This window comes from Fundulus heteroclitus, chromosome 7 (assembly GCF_011125445.2).
Source record: "Fundulus heteroclitus isolate FHET01 chromosome 7, MU-UCD_Fhet_4.1, whole genome shotgun sequence".
Taxonomy (NCBI): domain Eukaryota; kingdom Metazoa; phylum Chordata; class Actinopteri; order Cyprinodontiformes; family Fundulidae; genus Fundulus; species Fundulus heteroclitus.
Genome location: NC_046367.1, coordinates 11,012,841 through 11,039,066, shown reverse-complemented (window position 1 = coordinate 11,039,066; position 26,226 = coordinate 11,012,841). Strand labels below are relative to the sequence as shown.

Genomic DNA, 26,226 nt, shown 5'->3' with positions numbered 1-26,226 from the left:
AATCCAGAAATTAATTAAATACATTTTTTTTTTTTGTTTCTTGGGGAAAGCAAAATCCCAGACTGAACTCCACTTGTGAATTGACTGTTCTATATAAAGTATGTACATATGTTCTTCTTCTAAAACACATTTTCTCCTAAATTAAATAAAAGATGAGACAAGAACTGGTAAAAAATAAAATAAAAATCCAGGGCCCACCAAGAGCCTGATAGAAATTCTAACAAATACGTTTAAATTGTGACAGAAATCTCTCTCTCTCTCTCTCTCTCTCTCTCTCTCTCTCTCTCTCTCTCTCTCTCTCTCTCTCTCTCTCTCTCTCTCTCATATTAACTTTGACTAGGGTAGTGGTGGCCTTCTGGGTAGAGCGCTGTACTTTCTTTCTGGGTTAGGCAGCCCTGAGCAAGACCCTTTGCCCCTGAATGCTCCCTGGCAGCTCACTGCTACTTTAGTGATGGGGTCAAATGCAGAGGACAAGTTTGAATGTACTTCGCAATGACAAAGATGATTATTATGTGTCTGGGAAAAAGTAGAAAGGTGGGTAAAATTAGGTGTTTCTGCGAAGAAAATATTTCGGGCCTGGCTAAAATCTTTCAAAACCTCGGCGGACAATGTGTTGTGAGTTGCAGGAATCAAACTATACTGGCCACGATTCCCAAAAGGTAAGTTTCATTTAGTGAATTGTCCATGGGTCTTCAGGTCTATTGGTACTAAAGTGAGAATGGCATCCACGACCATAGCGTATGAGTGGTTCTTAAAAACCTGAAGCATCTGCATACCTCTTTCAGTGCTGTTGACAGGAACAATCCGGGGTTACTTTTCATGAGATGGAAAAATACTTTTTGAGGAGTACAAAGTTATGTACAGTTCTAATTAACAGCCAGTGTTTACCCAGTTACTGCAGGGGAGTGGTAGAAAGCTGAAGAGGGAGTTTATTCCAGGCATACCTGGAAAACAGAGGAATGGCTTCATCAGGACTAAACAAAAATTTTGGACTGGCCCAACCAAAGTCTAGAAGTAATCATAATCGACAATGAATACAGAACTAAATCAATAGCTCAATAAATTAAATACTCTGCCAGCAAATGAAAAATAAAAAATAAATAAAATCATTGAAAATATCTAATAAGTAAAATGTGGCCAAAGTTGATATTTAGCATATATATATATATATATATATATATATATATATATATATATATATATATATATATATATATATACTGTGGATTTGCAAACAAATTGATAGAAAATTAATTGTCCAACTGTTCAGAATCTTTGAATGTCTTTGAAAGGTGAGGCTATATTTACAAGTCGTTGAAGACCTTGACGATGCTTCCTTTACAGGCTCTAAGTACAGGGCGGAATATTTAATACTTACGTTGTATCTTAATAAGGAAAACTTTTGGACCTTTACCCCAGATCTTGTATTTACATCTATATTGTAGCGTCAAATGATTCAAAACCCCTGATTTTCATTGGCGGAGGATAGAGATGGGAGATTATTAAATCCTTTAAAAAGCCACGAATTTACTGAGCACGGTTTTGTGTCATTTTTAACCAATTACTACTCTAACTAATTAGTAAATAAACCATGGTTGTCTTTATGAAAGGTTAAATTTACTAATACTACCACTGATATTTTTACCTCTTTGCAGTTTATTTGTCTTCACTACGATAACGTTGGATTATTTCCGACAACACCTAAAGGTCGCACGAGAGTTTGCCGAATTTTCTGTCTCGCGACGCATGCGCGCTCCTCACTTGTCCGTTGTATCGGGAGACATGGCGACGTCCCTGATTTGCGGCTGCTTGACGGCTAGCCTGAGATCTTCGGGGGCCAGGAACACTATCAGCTCCGCTTCAAAGGTAATTTTGTCCCGAAATGAAAGGAAACCCGCTTGGCTTCAGGGGCGTATGTCTCATTCTTTGTTTCACCTTCACCCGACAGACGGAGCGTCCTAAATAGCTAGAGGGGTCAAATCTGACATTAGCACAACTCCATAGAGTTTCCGTTGTTTTGGCTAACATGCTAACTAGCGGGAATCCGGCGCTAGCATGGCTAGCTGTCAGTGTTGCTGCAACATGAGCGATCACACGCAGCAGACCACTTTGTTCTCATTTCTCTAGTGGTTTGACTGCCTATAAAACGAGGGTTCTGAAGCTGAGGTGGTGCGGTGAAACTTGGTGATCCCCCATCTCACCACCCCAAAGGTAGCAGCTGTCCCCGAACTGGACCGGACCGACGCATTTGTCCCGATCGGTCCTGTGGGAAAGTTCCCGTGGATGAATCCACTCTCCGTGTGGGGAGAGACAGCTGTTTTCCCCTGCATAGACAGGCTTACTAAACACGGAGCGCGGGAAAAGCGCGACAGAGATCCTGAGATGGAAACGTTATTTCTCAAAGGGAGAGCATATTGTAATATTGCTATTATTGAAGGTAGAGGTCAAAATAAAATCTAATTTCTTTATGATGTAGTCACATGACATGACTTAGGACTTTTGCATTGAAACAACCAAAACATATTTTTGAGACTAGGCCGATTAATTTGGCTTTATTAACAGCTCAGTTCACTCTATACTGCCTTGGAAAAGAAGTGGACCTTCTCACGTCTGTCACGTTACAGCCACAGTCTGCATCCTGATTGGGCTGTTCCTGTGCAGCTTAATCCATTCATTAGAGATGCACCAGCCAATCAGAGATCACAATCTGCTCATGTTTTCCTTCATCATATTTCTGTCATCAGGAGGTCAAATAATAAAAAATCTTGGTTAAACGCATCAAAAGTAAGAACTCCCTTTGTTTTTGATCTAGAATACATTGATCATAATATGAGGTTTATTCTTCCCTGGATGGAAAACTGCCGGCGTAGTTCTGGCCGTGCGGTTCGGGTCATCGTCCTGCTGGAAAGAGATCCTCTGCTTTGTGATTAACAACAACAAACAGATGTGGCGACATCTAGCAACAGTATGGCAGAACTGGCATAATGTCGGTTTGCTTAGTTTATAAATCAATTGTAAATAATGCCGGACCGAGCCTGACCCTCTGCCATCCCTCGCAATTGTTATTAATTAAATAAAACGATCTACAAAAACTTTAACATCCTCATATCAGAACATTTACTCACCTCAATCAACTCTGAGGTCACATCTGATCCTCGGCAGGTTTAGCGTCTGCTTCAGTGAACACCAACGTTCATACTGTATTCCCAGCGACATTCCAGACTTTTCCCTCTTGGAATAATATATTTGTTTGTGCTTTTTTTTTTTTTTTTTACTGGATCTTGGAGCTTTCTGCACGTTTTTCGATGGAACAAGCTAATAGCCATTAGCCGCTTCCTTGTTTTAACCCTTGCTGTGGATGCGTAGTGCGTACTTCCGTTAAAATCGTAAATAAACATGGAAGGCTTTAATTATTGACAAATTAAGCAAAAACAAAGCATAAAACACCAAAATAACAACTAATACGCCAGCAGGATGTGATAATCTTAAACAAAAACGTTGCATCCAACCAGAATGAGCTTCTGGCGTATAAATTATAAAGTCAAATAACGTGGCTAAGCACCTTTTTAGATGATTTTCATGAAATATTTACTTTGCCATTGTGTTTTTTATCTGTTGTTTAAAGTATTTAAAGCTCCTGTTTGGTTTAAGTGTTACCTGTTTTACTGCAAAAATTAGACTCCAAAGTGTTCTTGAATCAAAAACCGATAAACGTGCCGTGCTTAGTAAATTACATTCTTAAAAGAAGCCTCATCAACTGGATGTTGTAACATTTAGATACTAAGTGACTCTGAACAATGTTGCTCGAAGTGCAGTGTGACCTAGAATGTTTCCCAGCATCGCTGCTCCCTGTAGATTGTCTCAGACTGGGTTTCACATTGTTCTCTTAAGGACAGAACTCTGACATGTCCTGCTGACTCAGGCTGAGAAAGCCTTAGTTTCACATCCCCAGCCGACTTTCCAGCGTTGCCCTTGTAAAGGCCCATTCATACCCTACGTTTGGCCTACACGTCCGTATTTCTGTCCGTACGTTCTATCCGTTGACTCCTTCATACCTCCGTCCGTTGAGGTGCGCAATAACCAATATTTCCTCTAGGTGGCAGTGCTGGGCGCCAATGATTCGTCACTGATCAAACATGGCGACGGTCCAAGACGTGATTTTGTTGTATTTGCTCCGTAAGTAAACTTTTTGTTTGTCCCTGTGCCCCGGACACGACATCATATGTGTGAGTAGTTGCGGACAAGCTCCGCAAGTTGTTCCTCGAATCCCGCCATTGTTAAAAACCTAGAATTACAACCTTCTTCGTGATTTTGTTGACATTTTGTACTACAAACTCAATAGCGCCCCCACCGTTTCCGGTAGTATTGCTCCGTATTGATCCGTTTCGTCCGTAAGCGTAAGCTCCCAATTTTCGTGTCAAAGTACGGACGAAATCGACGGTTAGAACGTATGAAACACTCCACACGTGTCCGTATCCGTCTTTTACGTGAGGTATGAATGGGCCTTAATGCTGCTGGCAGCAAACGCTTCTCTTCTGCTGTTGCTGATCAGTGTTGTGGTTTTAAGGTATCCTTTAGCCTTTTTTTTAATAACATAATTGAAATGTTTGAGCTGTTCTAATCAACAATATTGTGCATTTGTTCAAATGACGGGGTTAACGTCAGGGGGAGCGGTCTTAGAAGCTAGTTGGGAATAATTGGTCAGCAACGTCTGTCCACCCGCCTGCATCGAGTCTCCATGACAACTAACTGCTGTACTGGCCGATGGGCGGTAGCAGCAGCTGCTCCTTTAGTCTCCACGTAATGACGTTCTGTTTCTATCCTGATGTCAAATGTTCCTAAACAGCCAAACTTGTCTAAAGATGGCAATAGTATCGTAATCGTCTTTCAGCCAGCTGACCGACAGCGTGCAGCAACAGGTGGGAGAGGGGCAGGATAAACATTTCTCTGCCGTTTCATTAGAGATATGTGTAACCGTAGTAACCGTTTGACCTGAGCTTTGCAGTAGTTGTGAGAGCCCAACTATTTAAAACCTTGGAACGTCTTAAAACTAGTGAAGGCTCATTTATGCTCCCAGGGAATTATTTCCAGGCGTTTCTAACGTTGCCAAGCATCACTGCCCTCATGCTTTCCATGGGTTTATTAAGTTGCTGTTGTTGTCTCTCAAAATAGCTGCTAATGGGCAGTTCTCGGAGATGGGTATGTTCTGTGCGGACAGCTGAATGTGGACGGAAAAGTGGGCCGATTTCTGATTGTCTTTTCAGTTCCTTTCATTGATTAACTTAAGCTACACTGTGCCACACTGCCCCCCGTGGTCACTGGCGGTATTGCTCCTATTGTTGCAATCAGGTCGGCCTGCCAGCTGCCTGCCAGCTGAACTCTCGCGGCATTTGTGCGTTCACGAACGGACGAGAATCCACCTTGTCCCGCTCCCGGCTCAACCGTTCGAGAAACGACCCAGAACAGGTCGGGCCGTTCACGTTGTAGCATTATGGTTTAAGGCGTTCTTCTTTCATCTTTGAAAGAAGAACAGCAACAAGTGCCTTGACTAGCTTAGCTTCTTGTGGTTTCTCATGGCGCCTGCTGCTAACATTTTCCTTTTTTTTTTTTTTTCTTTTTTCTTTTTTTTTATGCGTCCTGTCCGACAATGTAGCATTAAGAATGGTTGTCTTAATGCCTAAAACAGCCCAACAGATTTTACTTTCACAACTGGAACCTTACTGCTTTCGCTTGATTTATATATGCAAAAAACCTTATTAGATTTTATTCTGGGACTGTTTCATGTTCAATGGAAACAGAAACGGGAAGGTAGAAGAGAGAAAGAAAGGAGAGAAAAGATAAGACAAAACGCTAAAAGGGGAAAAAAAGGCGAAAAGGAGAGAGCAATATAAGATTTGCTGCTAACCTTTTCATTTGATACCGTGATTGGCTAAAACCAGTCTTTGGTAGGCGGGCACTAGGTGTCGCTTCGCCCAATCAGCTCGCAGAGTTCTGCTGAACGTCCCTCCTTTCCCCGAACGGATTCAGTGGGAGCAGACCCAGACTGATGATGTGCAGAACGCAGAGAGCTACAGGTGATCAATCTGGCTGGCCAGGTTACTGCCCCCTGGTGGTGACTGACTAAAATACGCTTTAAATGAACCCAGAGGACTGTCCGTTTGCCTCTACGCAGCACGGCTGGAGCCTCTCCTTCATGACACGGTGTCCATCCAAGATTAGCCATTTCCCCATCTAAACACGGGGGGAGGGAAAACTTCTGTCTTCTTAACACATGGAGTCCAAAACTCTGAGTATTCCCGGTGCAGGACAGGCGGCTGTAGGCGCTGCAAGCTAACGCTATAAGCACCAGGATACAGGCATGGGGCTGCTTTTTTATTCAGTTTGCCTATATATAACTGTGTGTCTATCCTTATTAAATAAATAAATAAATGAATAAATGTATATTCTTTCTTTTTACTCTGGATGCACTTACAAGGATCCGTTCTATGGAAAAGGTTTCCTGATGTTTGGTTCATCATATGAACCTTAGCACCTTAGCTCTGACCCTGCCCGTCACTCATTAGTCGGGCGTTTGTGTCCTCCGCTCTGCCTCTCAGGTTCTCGGCGGCTCGGGGGGTCTGTTCGGAGGCCATGTCTCCCAGCTGCAGCCTCCCCACCTGCAGCAGCAGCAGAGGAACCTCTCCCTGCACGAGTACATGAGCATAGGGCTGCTGAAGGAGGCCGGCATCGCCGTACCCACGGGCATGGTGGCCAGCTCCTCCGACGAGGCGTACAACGTGGCCAAGCAGATCGGTAAGAGACGGCTTCACGAAGCTAAATGTGGTCCTGTGTCATTATTTTAAAACAAACTTCCTCCCCGAGGCTTCGGGGGGGGGGGGGGGGGTTTTACTGGAAGCACGTTTGGCAAAAAGTCTGTAAAAGCCTTGAGACGACCAGCTAAGAGGTGAGGGTCAGATGGTTGGGTAGAGCGGGAGCATTCTCTGGACGAGGCTTTCTTCATCGATTTGATAATTAACTTCACCCAAGCTGCAGGCTGAAAAACGTTTGCTTATCGGAAAAGGAAGGTCAACGATTTTATCCTGCGGCTCCACATGGCTGCGACCTTTTAAAGCAGACGGCGGATTATTTTCACGCAGTTCTGAAAAGGAGGATGAATGAGAGCAGTGTTATTGTTGTGTGTGTGACATTTTCAACAATTTGCTGAATTACTTTTTTATTTTTTTAAATGGACATGTTTTATTATTAAAGTCTTATTATTCAATTCTAAAAATTAGAGATGCATTGGATCAATAGACGGTGATCAGAATCAGGCAATTTTCAGCGGGATCAACCCTGACTGGTGACCTGCTGCCTTATAAAAATAAAAAACGATCTTTGTGTGGTCAGTAAACGCACCGTACAAAGGGACAAATGGACTGCTGTGTGGACGCTATAACAAAGGGAAGAAAACACAAAGTTAGCATTTTTTGGGTATCTGGGTGAGGTGTTTTAACAAAGTCCGAAGAAGCAGCGAATACGAACGAAACAATCTTTTTACTAAATGAGTTCAGGATATTATCCTTTTTGTCGTTTTTGTTTCTCTACCACGTGTCCCTCCAAGCGAGGAGAAATCACGACTTGATCCGAAACTCTATCAGAGGAACTTCTCTGTGAGAAAGAAGTAAAATCTTTTTTATTGGCTGATGTTTTCTAGAAATATTCTGTTGTAGTTGAGGGTTGTTGGTGTTTTTTTTATTTTTTTTTATTGTTTTTTTACGTTGGCTTCCTCTGGTCAGCCGCTGTAAGCGTCTCGGTGTTTCTGTGTTTAGGTTCCAAGGACCTGGTGGTGAAAGCTCAGGTTCTGGCTGGAGGCAGAGGGAAGGGGACGTTCGAGGGCGGTCTGAAGGGTGGCGTGAGGATCGTCTACTCGTAAGTACCATCACGGTGAAAAGAAAGTACATCCCTTTTAAATTCTAGGGCTTTACATATTCTTTTTTTTAATTAATTAATTTATTTTTTTGAGGATGTATTCAGTTTTTCACAAATGTTTCCACCTTCATCTGAGGGGTGGCGGGAAATGAGTTATTTCAATGTTTTTAACTTACACCCTAGGTCCTATAAAATGTTATATTATAGTAATAGTAATAGTAATATCATCTTTATTGTCATTGAAACATACATTGAAACATACATTACAACGAAATTTGTTCTCTGCTTTTAACCCATCACCCTTGGGGAGCAGTGGGCTGCCATGTGTGGCGCCCGGGGAGCAATCGGGGGTTGAGAGTCTTGCTCAGGGACCCAGAGTGCAGGCACTGGGGATTGAACCGGGTACTTGCATCCTTCTGAGTGCAAGCACGCTGCTCTAACCACTAGGCCACCACTCCCTGATTATGTTCCAAGCCTAGAAATGTGAAAGGTTACGCGCGCTGATGGTGCGGGCACTGCAAAAAGGGAACTAAAAGTAAGTAAAATTTTCTTGAAATGAGTGTATTTTTCCTTGATTTGAGCAGGTAAATAAGATTATTTGCCAATGGAATGAGTATTCTGACCCCTAAAATAAGATAATTAGACATCCTGCTCTTGAAATAAGATGATGGAGATGAATTGTTCTTATTTTAAGTGCGAAAATCTTATTCCATTGGCAAATAGTCAATGAGAAATACACTAATTCCAAGAGGATTTGACCTACTTTTAGCGTGTGTGGCCCATGTACCGAGGTCTCAGTCTTGACCAAGGTTCTGCTCCGGCCTGCGGTCCTTTGCCACATGTCGTTCCTCTGTTGTCAGCCCCACTTCTTATCAGCCTACTTTCAATAAAAGGCCCACCAGTGCCACAAAAAATCCCGCCAAAATAATAATAATAATAATAATAATAATAATAATAATAATAAAAAGCTTTGAAAGGGCGTCCTCTTTTGTCCAATGACTTTTAACCCAACTTCTGGCTCCGAACATGACAAAAACTAGAGAGGATTCAACGTTACACAAATGCTGAACTGCACCTGCCTGCTTAGAAGAAATCTGTCCAAAACAACAGGATCACATTTAGCCTGAAACAGCCTAGCATGCTTCAAAATGATGGAAACAGCCTCAGTCAGATGGGAAGTGTGAACATTCATCTCTGTTTGTGACGTGTAGATGGAAATGAGCACCGGCCTGTGCGCTTGGAACCTATAAAATGCACAGGAGTCGTCTAACTGGGTCTTTCACTCTCACTGAAAAAGTGTCTGATCAGCAGATTACTTCCTAACAAGTCGGGCGTGATGAGGTGGAGACGATCACACGTGTCTATAAAAAGCTGCGGAAAGTTGTGCGTACCTGTGGAATTATTTTGTTTAAGCATTTTCTCAGCAATGATGCCACGATACGAGTCTTGGTTTGTTCAGAACCACTTGGTGCGCTGAGCCAGGTTCAAGAACGCTGCTTTAATAGAAGCCCGTGGATCTTTGTGCTTCTTTGTTCTGTAAATCTTGGGTTGCAGTCGCAGGCCACAAAAAAATAAATAAAATAAAAAATTGGAGCACCACATGTGGCTCGCGGGCTGCAGTTTGGACTCTCCCACCTTCAGCATCCTACAGTTACCATGAGAACCGAAGTAATCAGCACCTTTACAAATATCCCCTTATCTCCCGTTGCCTTGGGATTGAGCAAACATCCGCAGGCCGTTCATTTCGGAGGTGTGCGCTCATCTCATCACCTCAAATCATTGCACAAAAGCACCTTATTACCTCATTATTTGTTATCTGTGACTCATGTAGGACAAGTCATTGGTGTAACATGGCTCTTCCACTCACAAAGTGCAGACACCACAGCCCTGATACAAACTTTTGAATCTTCATCTTTTTTTCTTAATCTTTTGCTCGCTATATTGTGGAAAAAAAAAAAAACAAAAAAAAAAACTGTAACCCTTGTTTATCGCTGGTTTGTCTGGTATGTGGAGTGGCCAAAAATAAATTTTACCGCAGTGACAATCTTTGAGTCTCCCCATCCCTGGACCCTCCTTAAAACGGAACAAGAGTTGAACATGGACGCTGTCTGCTGCCTGGCTGTCTCTGAGGGTTTGTCTCACTAAATGAGCTAACATGTGGAGGACTCGTTTCTGCTTCAAAGCTTCAAAGCTTCACAGCAAACCACCCAGACCTGACCTGGGCATGTTCAGATGCTTTTAACGTCAGACGTTTTTTGGGTCAATACATCTCTACAAACTTAGAGTGGTCTGGAACTTCCTGCGTGCCACTTTTCACTCCTAAAATAAAAGATATTGATGGACTTCATCAGAAAGTATGTTAATATGTTTTTTATTGTGCCGATGACTTCTGTTCAATGAGCCTAATCGTGACCTTCCTCCTCCGTTTTCCCTGTAGCCCCGAGGAGGCCCGGGAGATTTCCTCTCAGATGATTGGTCGAAAGCTGTACACCAAGCAGACCGGGGAGGCGGGTCGCATCTGCAACCAGGTGTTTATCTGCGAGCGCAGGTACCCGCGCAGAGAGTACTACTTCGCCATCACAATGGAGAGGTCCTATCAGGTGAGAGAGGCCGCTGACGCGCCGCGGGCAGGTCGGGTCGGTCGGGTCGGGCTTTTGTGGCTCCCAAAGGTGCCTGAAAAGGAGCGGAGGTATCCATTTGCTCCGGAGCGTTTTGCCAATCTGTCATTTATGTGAATTCAGAATTCAGGTGTCCCTGAAGGCATCACAAAAAGGATGCAGAGTCCTCCATGTTGTACCTGGCTGAGCTGGCTGGAGCGGATCAACACCACTAGAGGGCAGTGTTGCATCACCGTCCTAAAATAATAGTCCGGGTCATTTTAGTTTCACGTTTTTTTTTTTTTTCAGAAAACACAAAGTAATACGGCAACATATTATTAAGTTGATTTAGGCAAAAAAAAATTTTTTTTTTGAAAAAAACAAAGAAACTCTTAAGCCATTGTTTTAGGAAGGTGACGATATTTAGACATTTCACATGTTCGTCACACGAGGAGTCTCTGAGCTTTTGTACCAATCTAGATCAGGTAAAGGCAGCAGGGGCCGAGTGTGAACACTCTAGATATTAAATCGCTCTTTAATGAACCAGTTTTGAGAATCTGACCTCAGTTTAAATTCACATAATGAGCCCACTCTGTCTTTTTGCCAGTCACCCAGCAGGTTAGCACCACTCCTGTTGCACTGGGCAACATTTCACACAGTTATCAAATCTGGGGGTCCTGATAACTTCCTGATGAATGAAGGGTTTAGTTTTAGTTTATTTAGTCCTAGATTTTATGTTCTAATGCATCTTCTCTGCATTACTGATCCTATCCACTCCAGAGGAAACGGGACAGGGTGAGACTTAGGAGACACCCAGAGAAGTGGCGTTGGGACCCTGAAAGCCTCTCGTCGTGATCTTTAGGCTTCGGGACGACGTGTGATGAGGCATTTTTCTCGCTGCAGCTGCGTTCCCAAGTCGAACACGGCTCATCACTACAGCCGAGCGTCTGATTCACAATCAATCCGTTTCAGAGCTGAAGTGATTAGAGTATTGTGATAAGGCCTGAAGCGAATTGACAAATCCTTCTCTTAGTAATCCTTTTTGCCCAATAATGTGTTATTGAGTGACAGGAATACAAAGCAGCTCACTGCTGTCCCCGTTTTTGTTTTCTTCTTTGTCTATTGAACGATGTGGCTGCCGGTCAGACTAAACCAATGATTCTGGGCTCGAGGAGGGTGTTTAGTTGCTTTTTGAACTCGTCATTTTTAACGTGCAAAAACGATTTATTGAGCTTAACTTTCCAAATATGATCTCTGTTTAACATTCGCTGCTCAGAAGGCTCAAACTGATTCTCGGACTGGTGCTAGAACGCCGTTAGCTTGATTTCAGTGAGCAGAAGACGTCTTTTAGAGTGTCTTAGACTCTGGAGCAGGTGCAGAGACTCACAGCTCAGGTGGGAGAATCTGTTACCAGGAACACTTATCAAGGCACATTTGTCTATTAGAACAGCATGAAAACAAAGTCGAATGTGTTTCTAATGTGGCAACATTTAAAAAAAAAAAAAAAAAAAAAAAGGTTCTAGGGGTAAGACTTTTACAAGGACCAGTGAGTGAGTTGGATTTCCGCACCTTCAACCGAGATGTGAATCCTTCTTAAGCTCGTTTTGCCCGTACTGAGACCAGAACTAAGGCCTTCTCTCTCTCCGTATCTTCCAGGGTCCTGTGCTGATTGGCAGCTCGCAGGGGGGCGTGAACATCGAAGACGTGGCGGCAGAAAACCCAGACGCCATTGTGAAGGAGCCCATTGACATAGTGGAGGGCATAAAGAAGGAGCAGGCTGTCAAGGTACAATCAATAGCGGCTGTGCCAGGTGACGGAGCTGGAATGGAGAGGCTTCAGCTCCAAGAGGAAGATGGAGACGTCTGAGTGGGTGATCCCGTGTCTGAATCAGAACATCAATAATGTCCTCGCCAGCTGGTTGATTTTACCCATGGTTCATCATGTTTTGAAGCCTTGAAATGTTAAAAGTTCTTAGATTACATAAAAAAAATACCACACTTGTTTAATTAATAGTGCAATTAAAGTCTATTACAGACCCCTGCTGGTGGAGGCTGCTATGACAGCCTTTTCACTGATGGGCTTTAATTATTAGCTAACAAGCTGTATAGCTATTGTTAGCTGAAATGGCTCTTCTCACGCTTTTCTTGCAGATCCTAACCCCTTGCAGACTCATTGTTTTTAATGTTAATGTTTTAATATTAGGTTTCTTGTGCAGTGAGCTCCTCCGCTGTTGCTAAAGATAGTGATTTAAACCAGAAGCCCAAAGCAATGGTCCTATCCACTGATGGTGGTCTGCATGCACTGCCGCTCCTAGCCTCATGAGGTGTGATGCTGATGATGATGATGATGATGCTGATGATGATGATGATGCGCTTCGTGTCGCCACAGGTCGCTCAGAAGATGGGCTTCCCTGCAGCCCTGGTGGACGAGGCGGCAGAGAACATGATCAAACTTTACAACGTCTTCATCAAGTACGACGCCTCCATGGTGGAGATCAATCCCATGGTGGAGGACTCCTCTGGCGTCGGTACGAACACATCTGCACTCTGCTTTTATTGCACACCACGTGCACGCATTTACCCGCCGACATGAGCAGGAAACGCAGGGGAACCGGGATCTGGTGGAGGATCTTTGATGCCGTGGTCCTGTTGCTCTTCCAAAGTGCACGTCGAGTCAAATATATGCTAAAATAACAACTGGACAAGCTGTTTGTATTTTAGCTGACACATTCTGAAATTATAGTAGCTTTCTGAACGTAGCTGAAACCGTGTCGTTGCTTTAAACAGTTCTGATCTGGACATCTCCAATTAGACCATATGCAAACTCATTAGTCTAAACATTTGTCTAAACTGTGTTAATTCAACAAATAAAGGTAATAAAGTTGACTTTGATGAAAAAATTAGCTGCAGACTGCTTGATAAAGTAATTTTAAATATAGTTAAAAATTAAAAGGATAAACTCAAAGCAAAAAGGCGTAAAGAACGTTCTGTTTTCGGATTTATTTAACAAATGGAAAAGTTAGATTTATTTCAGTTTTAGTGGATTTTGATGCAGTAAATAAAAATCTGATTTATCAGTATTGTATCAATTGTGATATATTTCAACCATAATAGTGATTTTGATTTAATTTGGACTTTTCTCTGCATGAAAACCACAAGCAACAAAAATGGCCTGTAGATAACAGGCTGTTCTCTTGAATAATAATATTCTGATTAATAAAAACTTATTTTTTTAAATAGTCCTTGTTTACAAACATCGTTGAGTTTGGATATCAATCCTTGCTGAACATGAAGTGCACCAACACACAATTTGTATGTATTAAACAATTTGAGCACTAGTTTCTGATAAAAAGTTTGATTATATAAACTGTAAAACAAATAAATTAGATTCTCTCATTGCTGCAACTCTTCCCTTCCATCTGGAGGGAAACCCACTTTAAACATATTACTGGCACCTAAAGGACGCGTCTTATCCACTAAATACTGCAGACCTCTGCCATTTGGAAACTGCGTCTTTTAATATTGTGACGAATGTTGCCAATGCGATTAATTGTACAGCCCTAGCAGGACTGAATCCAAAACATGCAGTAAAATCATCGCAGAAATGATGCAGCAGAAAGCAAATGGAGCTTGTTCCCTGGCCATCTTTGTCTGCAGCCCTAAATCCTGTTCTAAAGCGAAGGACCCAGAGGTGTGGATGGTCCAAAGACTTTCTGCAAGGAGGGACGTTCAGTCCGTTTGCTCCCGCTTCGGTTAACATCGTAGGGCTGCCTTACTAGTCGCTCCTCATTGAATGAATTTACAAAAATTAAAGGTTTCTGAAATGTTTTTTAGATTTTACTGCATCAAAAGAGAATTTTTTTGTGCATTTTTTTTTTAAATTTCCGTATATTTATTTTAATCTGTAGCAAAGGTGCCAACTGCATTGTTGATGTCTGAATGTAACCTTGCTGCTGTCGTCCAACAGGGCTATTCCTAACTAGGTTACTAAAGTAGCAGGAATGCTTTATCCTAAAATGCTCATTATTTCAACATTATTATAGAGGGTCTTCTTTTGATGCCTGTGATTAGGTTTGCAAATGTTGTATAGGATCGCCCTTCTTCACAGGGATCATGCCAGCACCGAATTCTTGCTGCAGACTTGATTTAGGACGGACGTGGATACACGAATGCAGGCTAGTGTGTGTGTGTGTGTGTGTAGCCTTTGGCAAAGGTCGCTGCTATTTTTGTCCCGCCCTTATTGATGTTCAGTTAATGGTGATCTTACAAAGAGATTTATGTCGGTCGGTTAAAATGTGGAAATGATCAAAGGGTCGATTCGTCTTTGAGCTCTGCACGGACGCCCCCGGTCAGCGAGGCAGAATGAGCGGCCGGGCCAGCCGCCCGACGAGGAGCTCCTCAGGAAGGAGTCGCTCTTCTTAAAGCCTCTCGCAGGAGGAGGGCAGCTCTGACCTTTGTGCTAAATGACGGCTACCAGTTTAGCTGCCTGTCAGACTGAGAGGACAGGCAGTGCTCAGAATAGCCTGATTAAAAGTCAGCGGCAACATCCGTCACAGCGCTGTGTCATGTTTAGGGATCAGGAGGAAGGAGCGTCGTTAATTGCCTTGAGGTTTTCATGTCCAGTAGATCCTAGAATCTGGCTGTGACGTTGAATGGTGTCGTGACCTTGGGGAAAGCCGTGTGCTTCCTGTCCCTCTAGAAATATCAGCACTAAAAAAAAAACACTGGTGTTCTGGTTTTAAGCAATATTCCCTTTTTTAATGTTAGGGTGATGAGATTCAAACTCTAAATTGAGGTTCCAAATGTAATCAGCTTTAGTTGTGCTTCATTTTACTCAAGTTTGGTGTATTTTCTTAAAGATATTTTGTTATAGTTCTTTTTTAAGCTGCTGTTAATTATTTGTCCTGTTATATGTAATGTACAGTGACTGTGGGGTTATAAAATAGTTTTGTTAGTTGAAAGTGATCATTTTTTAATTTATATAATTTTCATTTATTTTTTTAGAACTGCCACTTGGGACGTCCCAATCTATCTGATAAAGGGATTTTTACATGACTCGTATCAGACCCCTTGAACCAACTCGCCTCCTGATACCTGGTGTTTGTCCGCTGCCTAGGATTTCATATCTGGCAGCATTTTCTGGTCACTGTATGAGAAACTGTAATATAAATTGTATAAATCTTGGTTTTCCCAACTAATCTAAAGTGTTTTTCACTTGGATAGTTGCTGCTTTTACAACAACACAGTTCAGGAGAGACTGTAATGGCTGCTGCAGCTTGCTGTCTCTTTGTCATCCATAGTTATGGATACTTTCTCTCCAGTTGTCACCATAATGTCTGAGTTTAAACTCAAACAATCATTAAAAATTCAGAAAGTCTGGGAAAAGTGCAAAAATGATGGAGCAGGAGAACAACCCTTTTTTTCTCCAATTTTCGTTTTCACTCGTTTAACCGGAATGGCATTGAAATATGTTTGAGCCACATTATTAACGAGTCCTACTAAAACATGCTAAACATGCTAACGCTAGCCTAGCATTTCAGCGAACTGCTCCGCACGAAAGTGTGGTCAGCAGGATCAATACATGAATTTATTGAAGACGGTAGCTGTGCACATGTCGAGTCAAATATATGCTAAAAAAGAAGCTGTTTGTATTTTAGCTGACACATTCTGAAATTATAGTAGCTTTCTGGACCTAGCTAAAACCGTGTTGTTGCTTCAAACAGTTCTGATCTGGACATCTCCAATTAGACCATATGCAAACTCATTAGTCTAAACATTTGTCTAAACTGTGTTAATTCAACTAATAAATGGAAAAAAATTAGCTGCAGACTGCTTGATAAAGTAATTTTAAATATAGTTAAAAATTAAAAGGAGACACTCAAAGCAAAATGCAATAAAGAACGTTCTTTTTCCTGATTTATTTAACAAATGGAAAAGTTAGATTTTTCAGTTTTAGTCCATTTTGATGCAGTAAAAAAAAATTGGATTTATCGGTATTGTACCTGGCAAACACCCATCCGAGCCGATCAGGAGAAGATTGTCCAGTTTTGATCACTGGCTAGTTCACTGGTTCACCGATAGTTTATTAACACTATTTTAGGCTTTCAGAGTTTCTAATGCAACACTTTTAAGTAATGAAAGTTAAACTTCCTCCAGTCCTAATATAATGTCTGATGGTCTCAACAGTGATGTGCATGGATGCCAAAATCAACTTCGACTCCAACGCAGCGTACCGCCAGAAGAAGGTGTTCGAAATGCGGGACTGGAGTCAGGAGGACCCCCGCGACCAGCAGGCCGCCACGGCTGACCTCAACTACATCGGGCTGGACGGGACCATCGGCTGTCTGGGTCAGTGCACAAAGTTGATCTTCTTTTGAGGGGTGGGGGGTTTCTTTCCCTCTTTATGTTTCTCCGTTTAGATATTTCAATCTCACGCTGATTTATTTGCAGCCTAAATAATCTGCAGAAATTTCTTCAAACTATAGAACACAGTTTGCTTTTTTCTTTAACAAAGACTTTATTTTATTAGATCAATATTCAAATTCAATGATCAATACAGTAAGCCAGATACAACAGTTTCCAATACAACCATACAAATAGTTGAACAACAACTAAACAAGTCGGCGAGCTGAAAATCCAGGATTTTTTTTTTTTTTTCCTTTCATGGGGGATGAAATAAAGGAAATAAAGTCTTTCTCAAGTGACTTATAAAGTACGTACCTGTGTGTTTACAATTATCTTACTTACAATATTAATTGGAAATATGTCTTCAAAGGACTCCATCTTTTCTCAAATAAACCAGTGGACAAGTTTAATGTTGCTGTTATTTTCTCCATCGTATAAACGTTCACTAGTTTCTCTTTCCATTGATTTACAGTAGGGGGTAAAGGTTTATACCAACTTACTGTTATCATTTTTTTGGCTACGAGAACAAGGATACCAAATAAGTATTGTTCTTCTTTACTTAAATTATTTGGGGGAATTCCCAGAACAAAGATCCGGGGGTTCCAATTAATATAAGTGTGCAAGATATTTGAAATTTCCTCTCTAATTCCCTCCCAGAATTTCTTAATCTTTGGGCAATCCCAAAAGACATGAGTACGATCTCCGACTAGTCCGCACTGTCTCCAGCACAGATTTGATTTAGTTTGATCAAATTTGGAAATAATATACGGAGTTTTGAAATATCTAACGATCATTTTCCTATAAAATTCTTTCCATGTTGGACTGTTAGTCAGTTTATGTCCATTTACACACACTTGCTCCCACTCTTCATCTTCAATCACTTCATTCATTTCTAGTTCCCATCTTTCTTTTATCCCAGGAGGTCCCCCCGACAGGCACAACTGTAAGCATTTGTATAGATCCGACACAGTGTTCTTATATTTTTTTTCCTTGGTGATCTTTATAAAGAATAGTTCTAAATCTGAAGCACAGTTTGCTTTTTAAATGGCTTCTCACATCTGTGCTTTCTCGGACGTCAAGATGCTGAGAAGAAAAGTAGACTTTGAGTCGTCTTCGCTCAGTAAAAACATCTACACCGAAGAGTGTGCATTGAAATGGAAATTTTCTTTATCGGGCCAGTCAATCTGACCCGTGGGCTTTGTTCTCTCTAGTAAACGGTGCGGGTCTGGCTATGGCCACCATGGACATCATCAAGCTCCACGGCGGCACGCCAGCCAACTTCTTGGACGTAGGAGGCGGAGCCACGGCTCATCAGGTGACGGAGGCTTTCAAACTCATCACTTCCGACAAGAAGGTAAGAAATCATCCATCGGCCCCTCCTGCATTAACCTGGAAGTGGCTCTGGGGCTAAGCCTTTACTAACCACGATGGTTCATCTTTATTCTTAATCTCCAAATACTGAACAGCACAGAATAAACTCTGTTTTACTTATTATTTCACATTTTTGAGATGGGAGTTGAGGACTAAACACAGAAAAAGGACAGTTGATGTCTTTTTAGTTCGTCGATTCGTGTTATCTAGATACTGTATGTGATATTGTTGTTTCTTTTCTTTGTCTTTGTTTTTTGTAACTTAGGTTCAGGCCATCCTGGTCAACATCTTCGGGGGCATCATGCGGTGTGATGTCATCGCCCAGGGCATCATCATGGCTGTGAGAGACCTGGATCTCAAAATCCCCATCGTAGTACGGTTACAAGGTACGCCGCGATCGCACGCAGCCAGCCAAACAGCAGAAAACACACGCTGTACCACCAAAGAGTGGGGAAACTCACAAACATAGAGGAGATTGTTGTGGATTTAACCGCTGGCTTTGATCTGCCGCAACTAAGAAATCTCGCTCTATAACTCGTGTTTCCATAATCCGAGCTGGAGAGGCGCAGTGTGGCACTATCAGCGGTGACTGGGGTCTTTGTTTGATTGTTGTGGTGAAGAGGGAGGGAAGATTTTCATTTGCTAATCTCATTATAATCCTCATCTATTATCATGAGCCTTCAGATAAATGAGCAAATAGAGTCTCCCTAATTTAGCCTCCTCTGTAGTGTCTAACCTACCCTTGGAGACGGGCGAAGGGATTTCTTCATGGTTTAAACATGTGATCAGGATCCTTTTGGCTGTAAAAAAAAAAAAAAAAAAAAAAAAAATATATATATATATATATATATATATATATATATATATATATATATATATATATATATATATATATATATATATATATATATATATATATATATATATATATATATATTTGCTCTGCTCTAATGCAGGATGGTAGATCAGGGTTTCCCCCAGTGTATAATAAGCCTGGCGGGCCCACCCCACCAGGGGAAGCGTTTCAAATGCCTCGATGTTTGAGAGCGACATTAAAGTTCCCGTCTTGGACAAAACCTCCCGGTATAAATAAGCTAACGCGCTAGCTGTTATTAGCCTGACGCACGCTACGCTGTGCCCCTCCTTTGAGCGACGCACCCCTCCCTTCCACTGCAAAAACAGAACTAAAAATAAGTAAAATGTTCTTAAAATGAGTGCATTTGTCCTCGGGTTGAGCAGGTAAATGAGATGATTTGCCAATGGAATAAGATTTTTGCACTTAAAATAGGAACAATTCATCTCCATCATCTTATTTCAAGTGCAGGATATCTAATTATCTTATTTTAGGGGTCAAAATACTCATTCCATTGGCAGATAATCTTATTTACCTGCTCAAATTAAGGATAAATACACTAACTTTAAGAACATTTTACTTATTTTTAGATCCGTTTTTGCAGTGTCCTCGTTCCGCTCTGTTGTGGCCTGAAGTAACCAAACATGTCCTGGCATTGGTTATAATACTTTTAAACCTTTTTTAAATGGCTCCACACCCCTCTGTGCTTCCTCTGACTTCATTTTAAAGGCCTCACCAGTGACGAGAAAAAGCTACTTAACGTATTTTCCCCTCAGTAGCCACACTGAAGAGTGTCTTTGTTATGACCTGATGGGGATTAACTATGTTGCCTTTACTGATCACAAAAAGAAGTAGCTGATTCCTGTCATCAGCTGATTTGTTGGCGCAAAATACAACCAAAGAAACAAGACTGTTTGGAGGGGACTTCTTATTCAGTGGGACAGATCAGGTTCATTGTTAAAAACAGACAAAAAGCACGGAGAAGACAGACACTACCCACTTCAGTTCAAAATGCAAATAAAAGCTTTGATCATTGTCGGATTTCTATCAGTACAAGGCGTGGAAGAGCAGAGGAGAACATGTTAAACCGCAGCTCTGTCTGATCCACCCTGAGGCCAGCTGTCTTCAGCAATCGGACCGAAAGCCCGGCTCAGACAAAGAACAGTTTCTAAACAGAAAGCTTGTCTTGTCCTGGATCAGCGGCAGCCTTCAGCTTCTTTCCTCTGACAGAGACAAACTTCTTTACCTGGACTGACGGTAGAGAGCCAGACGCCCGCAGCTCCAGGGGACACGGTGTCTCTGTGTGACGCCTCTAACCACAGAGTCTGGCTCCTGGGAAAAGTGCACCGAGTTCCCAGCTAATGTTATCTGGCTGTTGTTGTGATGCTGTTTGATATGCATTGTGTTGCTGTACGGTCTGTATTATCAAGGGAGACCAACGGAGGATGCCGTGTATTTGTGTCTTCACGTGGCGTTCCTCCAGGAGTGGATCCCTTGCTGGTGGAGACACTTTTATTTCCTTATCTTTATTCATCCAGCAGTGGGAAAACAGTGAAATCTGCAAGCAAACAGAGAAGGTCCATGTTTGTATTTGGAGCCTAAACAGAGCTGAGCTCTCCTGAGGCTGCCATTTTCTGCTCCTGCTTTCTATTTTGGCATCACGGTGTGTTTTCCACGTGCAGCCATCTGCAGGCACCCTTCCTGGAACTCCTTTTGTTCCAGCTTCCTTGCACAATTTCAATATCAATGTCATTAAATGAATAAACTTTAGTTCTGTACATTTTCTATAACTCAAATCAAACGTGCATTTTCTTATGTTGCAGTTTTCATTCAGGGATCCTGTTGATTTTCCTTTTAGAAATTCCAAACTTGAAATTATGCAGAAATCACCTTTCAGCTGAAAATAATGAGACCTTTAGCTTTTGTTTGGCATAACAGCAGCTTAATGACCAGCTGCTTCGATGTCTTCCAGTCAGGTTTCTGTGTTGACCACAGCACTAAGACTTCCTTTGTCCTGGTGCTCAGTGACATCTGCATAAATGCCGACCACAGTGCTGGTATTATCGGACCTCAGTGCAGCATTTGACACCGTGGTATATTGTTAAGGCGACTGGGGAACTGGGTCAGTCTTTCTGGTACAGTACTGGACCGGTTTAAATCCTACTTAAAGGACAGAGACTTCTTTGTGTCAGTAGGTAACACGATATCAGAATTGACAAAAACCCAAAGGCCCATCTTGGAGCCCCTCCTATTCAATATCTACTTGCTCCCAACAGCTCAGATTATAACAAAACACAAGATAAGAAAAGACAAGTTTATTTATAAAGCTTTCAGTAGCAAGACGATTCAAAGTGCTGTACATGAACAAAACTTAAAAAAAAAAAAAAAAAACGAACGAAGGAAGGAAGGAAGGAAAAGCATTACAGCAGCATTACCGCGACCGCCTCGCCAAGCCGCAGCCGCCGCCGCCGCGGTAGCGTCTCGCCAACATAAAAAAATAAAATAAAAAATAATAATAATAAAACTGGCGAGGCGGCCGCGGCTAGGCGAGGCGGCCGCCTCGCCTAGCCGCTGCGGGAAGCTTGATGTTCATACCTTCACTGTGTTAGTGATTGTTTGTACTGCCGTTTTTTCCACCTTTCGTTGCGTTCGCCTGTCTGCTAAGCTCAAAACAACCGCGCCTGGCTTGATGGAGAAACCAGAACAGCTGAGCATCTTTATGACAGTGCACTTTTACTTTCGCCCTCAGGGGGGAGCCTCGCTGGAAAATCAACCCCGGTTGCATAGTATACCTTTAAAGGCAGCTCTGAAAAAAGTTACACGACTACGCAGACGACACACAGCTATACGTTACAATGTCACCGGGTGACTATGAACCACTTTAAGTGCTAATGAGTGCATAGAGCAAATGGATGCCATAACTCTCTTCAGCTGAATGAAAATAAAACCAAAGTAATTATTTATGAGCCCAAGGAGGATTGATAAGGAGTAGGTGCATTGCTTCAGCTAGAAACCACTGTTCAGGGCCAAACTCTGGGTGTAGTGATGGACTCAGACCTGAACTTTTAGAGACATCTAAAGAATTACATTGTCGGCCTTCTATCATCTGAAGAACATTTCCAGGATTAAAGGATTAATGTCTTAGCAGGATCTGGAAAAACGAATCCATGCGTTTATATTTAGTAGAATTTATTACTGCAACGGTGTTTTCACAGGTCTGCCTAAAAAGTGAATCAGACAGCTGCAGCTGATCCAGAACGCTGCTGCCCGCGTCCTCACTAAGACTAAGAAAGTAGAGAACATCACCCCAGTTCTAAAGTCCTTACCCTGGTATCTCAGAGCACTGCTGATCATTTATTCACACACCATTTTCATCATCTATGGACTTTCTTCCAAAAACAAAAGCTTTAAAATGTCCATCAAATTATAACTAAGGTTCTCCCTTCATGTTATTTGTAAAAGAAAATCAGGTTTAATTCATTCTTAGTCCAGTAGCATCGATTCTGTCCTGCTGAAACAGATTTATTTTTGTCAGTTCTGATTTAACTTTAAGAAATGTATTTAACAGTGTTCAATATATTTCTTCTAGCCTTGCTATGTAAGCAGTTGGTAAATATTATATTAAGAATGGGCTGAGGTCCTAAGACTACATTTCTGGGCACAAAATGAGTAAAGCCCCAAGAATATGAAATGGCAAAGAAGCAAAATCAGCAACCTTCATCAACGTGTAGATCTGTGCTCTGACTGGCAGACTGAACAGGCGACGTGCCTTTTGCAGAAAAGTTTCCCGTTAAAGACCCTCTTCTCCTCTGGGCTTCAAAATGGCTCCATTCGAACCTTTTGTCAGACACATCTTTGACACCAAAGAGTGTTGCTGTTACTGCAACCCGATGGAGATTATACACGGTGCCTTCACTGACCAGATCACGGTCAGAGTTTCCAGTTCGGGCCAGGCTGGAAACTGCCTGGTAAGCGGAGGAGTTCTCTGCGTGCACGTCGAGGTGTGAGGGGGAACTTCACAGTTACGGCCTGCAGGCCTTTTATAACTAAACACCACATCTTCCTGTTGATGCCTAATTGGTCAAAATGTTCCTGCAAACAAGGCTTCGGTCCAAAGGTTCTGCTTTAGTCGTTTTTTCAGCTTTGGCTGTATTTTCACTCATTTTTGTGGCGCCACCTGACCATTATCTGAGGACTGTTTGCTTTTGTTTGCTAGGTCCTTTAACTATGACCATTTTTGAAGACGTTGCTCTCAGGCCCTCTTTTGGTACTTTGCTATTTTTATTTGTAACTATATCTTAAAAACAGGACTTTAGTGTACTGCTCATTAGAGGAAGATGGGTTTTAACCCAAATCCTTCTTCCTTTGTCCTCTCCTGGCCTACATCCCCCATCTTTAAGCCCACACAGAGCAACATGCTGTCGTGGTCAGGTGCAACTGCTGGCCAGAAATGAATTGACCTCGTTTAACTCCGGATTGCCTGAATTATTAGTTCAGACTAAGATGCACACACGTGTGGCGTTTTGGAAGCAGAACATAAATGCTTGTTGTTTGTCCCACGTATATCCTTTCCTTCCAGGACAACTGGTGTCCACGTATGAGCTTCACTCATTTTTAAAAACTGAGACTTCATCCTAAATGTTTTTGTGTCTCTTCAGGGACGAGAGTGGACGACGCCAAAGCCCTGATCGCTTCCAGTCCTCTGAAAATCCTGGCCTGTGACGACCTGGACGAGGCCGCAAAAATGGTACAAACGCACACGCTCAGCTGTCCACGTTGGTTTGTCTCCGACGCTCCAGAAACACAAACGGAGGACAAAATAGCCGACACGTAGCCGCCGGAGGAACTGAGCCGGGGTGGGAGGCGAGGGGAAAAGGCTCCTTCAGGTTCAGCTTCAGGACACAAACGTCTGATCTATGAAGGCGTAGGTGATGGAAGGGCCTGGAGGCGGCGTCACAGCGCATCTGGCTTTTAGTTAGCTGAAAGCGAGAATAAAGGAGAGATTTACGAGTCCTAGCACGCTCTGACGCCAGGAGCGCTTCAGTTTTCTGCTCGAGCTCTAATAAAGTCCCGTACGTGTCGGATCCCTTTGTGTTCATTTGGTCAGAGCAGCCGTGAAACCGAAATGACAAGGAGCTGAAACGGCTGCCTCTCTCTTCTGTCCGCAGGTTGTAAAGCTTTCTGAAATCGTTTCCTTGGCAAAAGAAGCTCAAGTGGACATCACCTTCCAGCTGCCCATCTAAGAGACCCTCACTCCCCCCTGCTGTCCCTCAGCGACCCACGCCCCCCACCGACAGGAGGACCGACTTGTCCAGAAGTTACGTCTAGCTTCATCTCCATTGTCTCTGTGGCCTGACGGCGAGACTGAATGATAAACAACCTTCTCATTTTCTGTTCCCACACCTTACTCTGAGGGTCAATCCTATGTTTTATTGCACTTAAGATAATACGCACAACACCCCCGGCCTTTAGTATCACTGTCTACTCTCCTCAGCGTGACTCGCGGTCAGCCGCTTTGCTTCTTTACCTGGTTCAAAAACACGACAGCAGGTTCGGCTTTTGTTTCAGTTTTTCACGGAAAAAAATTTGTTTTTAGTCTCCTCATTTCACCAAGCCAGGGACTGAAGCTGCTGCAGGGAAGAAAAGTACTTTTCTTCACTTGTCCCTGTGGGAGTGTTTAAACTCTGCAGCTCTGATTTAATTAAGATCTTTAAACAGGCACTGCCTCGGTCCTCTGGGTTATTCTGGTGCGCGCTTCGGGCAGAGGTGTCCATCATCTGGTTCGTCTCTGACCACATGAAGCCGATGAGTAGTTTCAAAGCGCGAGAAGGTTTCTCAGGCTGGCCTCAGCTGCAGATTTGCAGAACGAGTTGTTTCCAAAGGAACTTTGACACCTTGCTTGTTGTGTTTCATTTATTAGAACAGGAAAAATCCTCTGGGCTGCTCCGGTGCTGATGGTTAACTGCGAATGGCTCCTGGATTAGGACTCGTCTGTGTCTGGCTTTTCTAAGTCATGGGTTTGAAGACATCGCAGAACAGACATTTGCCCAATCTTTAACGTGCATGGGGCCCAGCAGCTCACTGGAAACAGGCTAGAAAGGAGAAAAGTCAGAAAAAAAGACATTTAGACTGTGAGTGAAGTCTCTGACCCGCTCGGTCCCTGCTGCCTGAAATATGATAGTTTTTTACGTTGTGCACGCCAAAACGGGCTGGGATTTAAAAAATGTGCAGAACCTCCCTGCTTCAGTTAATCACATATTCTTTGTAAAGTCCACTTGGACATTTTCAACCTTACACCTCCAGGTAGAACATACGGTATACTAGTTCTAGACATAGAACAGCTTAGATTGTTTTACGAGCGTAGAGTGTGCCCTTAGCGTTGAAGCTTTCGTGTGCGTGTTAAGAAATAACCTTTCAGATTTTTTGTTCTCTTTTTTTTTTCAGTGCAAAAACTTCTCGGCTTTTATAGCGTTTGAAGCATGTTGTTGTTTTCTGTAATTGGCTGAAGTTGTGTTCGGGAAGTAAGAAGTAAAAGCCAATGATCTCGAGTCTCGCAAACGGAACCACATCTGTTTTCTTCTCTTCAGTCTCCAACCTCCTGCCGGGTTGAGTGCAGTTCATAACAGCTGATTTAGACTAAATCTAAATGAACCACTCCATTTCTTCTTTCTCTCTCACTTGTTTAGCTACCAGAAATGAGCAGTGTGCTGGTGGGCTCTGGTTAATTATTTAGACCACTCTCACCTTTTTCTATGAAATAAAACCTGCTAGAGCTGCTCCTGTTCACTCCGCCGTTTTCCCCAACAGGACAGCAGCCGCTTCCTTCCTCTCCTCTGCTTCGGTAAGGTCAGGGTCATGCTAGTCTGCGTCCCCCTCGGACGAAATGTGAAACAACTCTGGTTGTTTTCTCTCCTCCCCCGTTCTCTCCCTCTGCTCCCCCGCCTCAGCGTTGCGAACGCAAGCAGACATTGTGAGTTGTACGTTATTTTATCTTGTAAATAACCAGACTGGTATTCTCTCTCTGTATCATATTTATGATCCTCACAAAGAGTAAAAAAAAAGAAGAAAAGAATAAATGCAGAGAACAACAACA

The 26,226-nt window shown here is 42.6% G+C and overlaps 1 protein-coding gene across 1 annotated transcript; it reads left to right on the top strand.

Moving 5' to 3' along the window:
• Positions 1-1,727: 1,727 nt before the first annotated feature.
• Positions 1,728-26,226, top strand: sucla2 (succinate-CoA ligase ADP-forming subunit beta). Its single transcript, XM_012882770.3, has 11 exons — positions 1,728-1,866; positions 6,597-6,792; positions 7,809-7,908; positions 10,346-10,508; positions 12,162-12,290; positions 12,894-13,032; positions 16,691-16,852; positions 18,121-18,263; positions 18,546-18,666; positions 23,792-23,880; positions 24,302-26,226. The coding sequence occupies exons 1-11, from the start codon at positions 1,747-1,749 to the stop codon at positions 24,374-24,376; spliced, it is 1,437 nt and encodes a 478-aa protein (XP_012738224.3). The 5' UTR covers positions 1,728-1,746; the 3' UTR covers positions 24,377-26,226.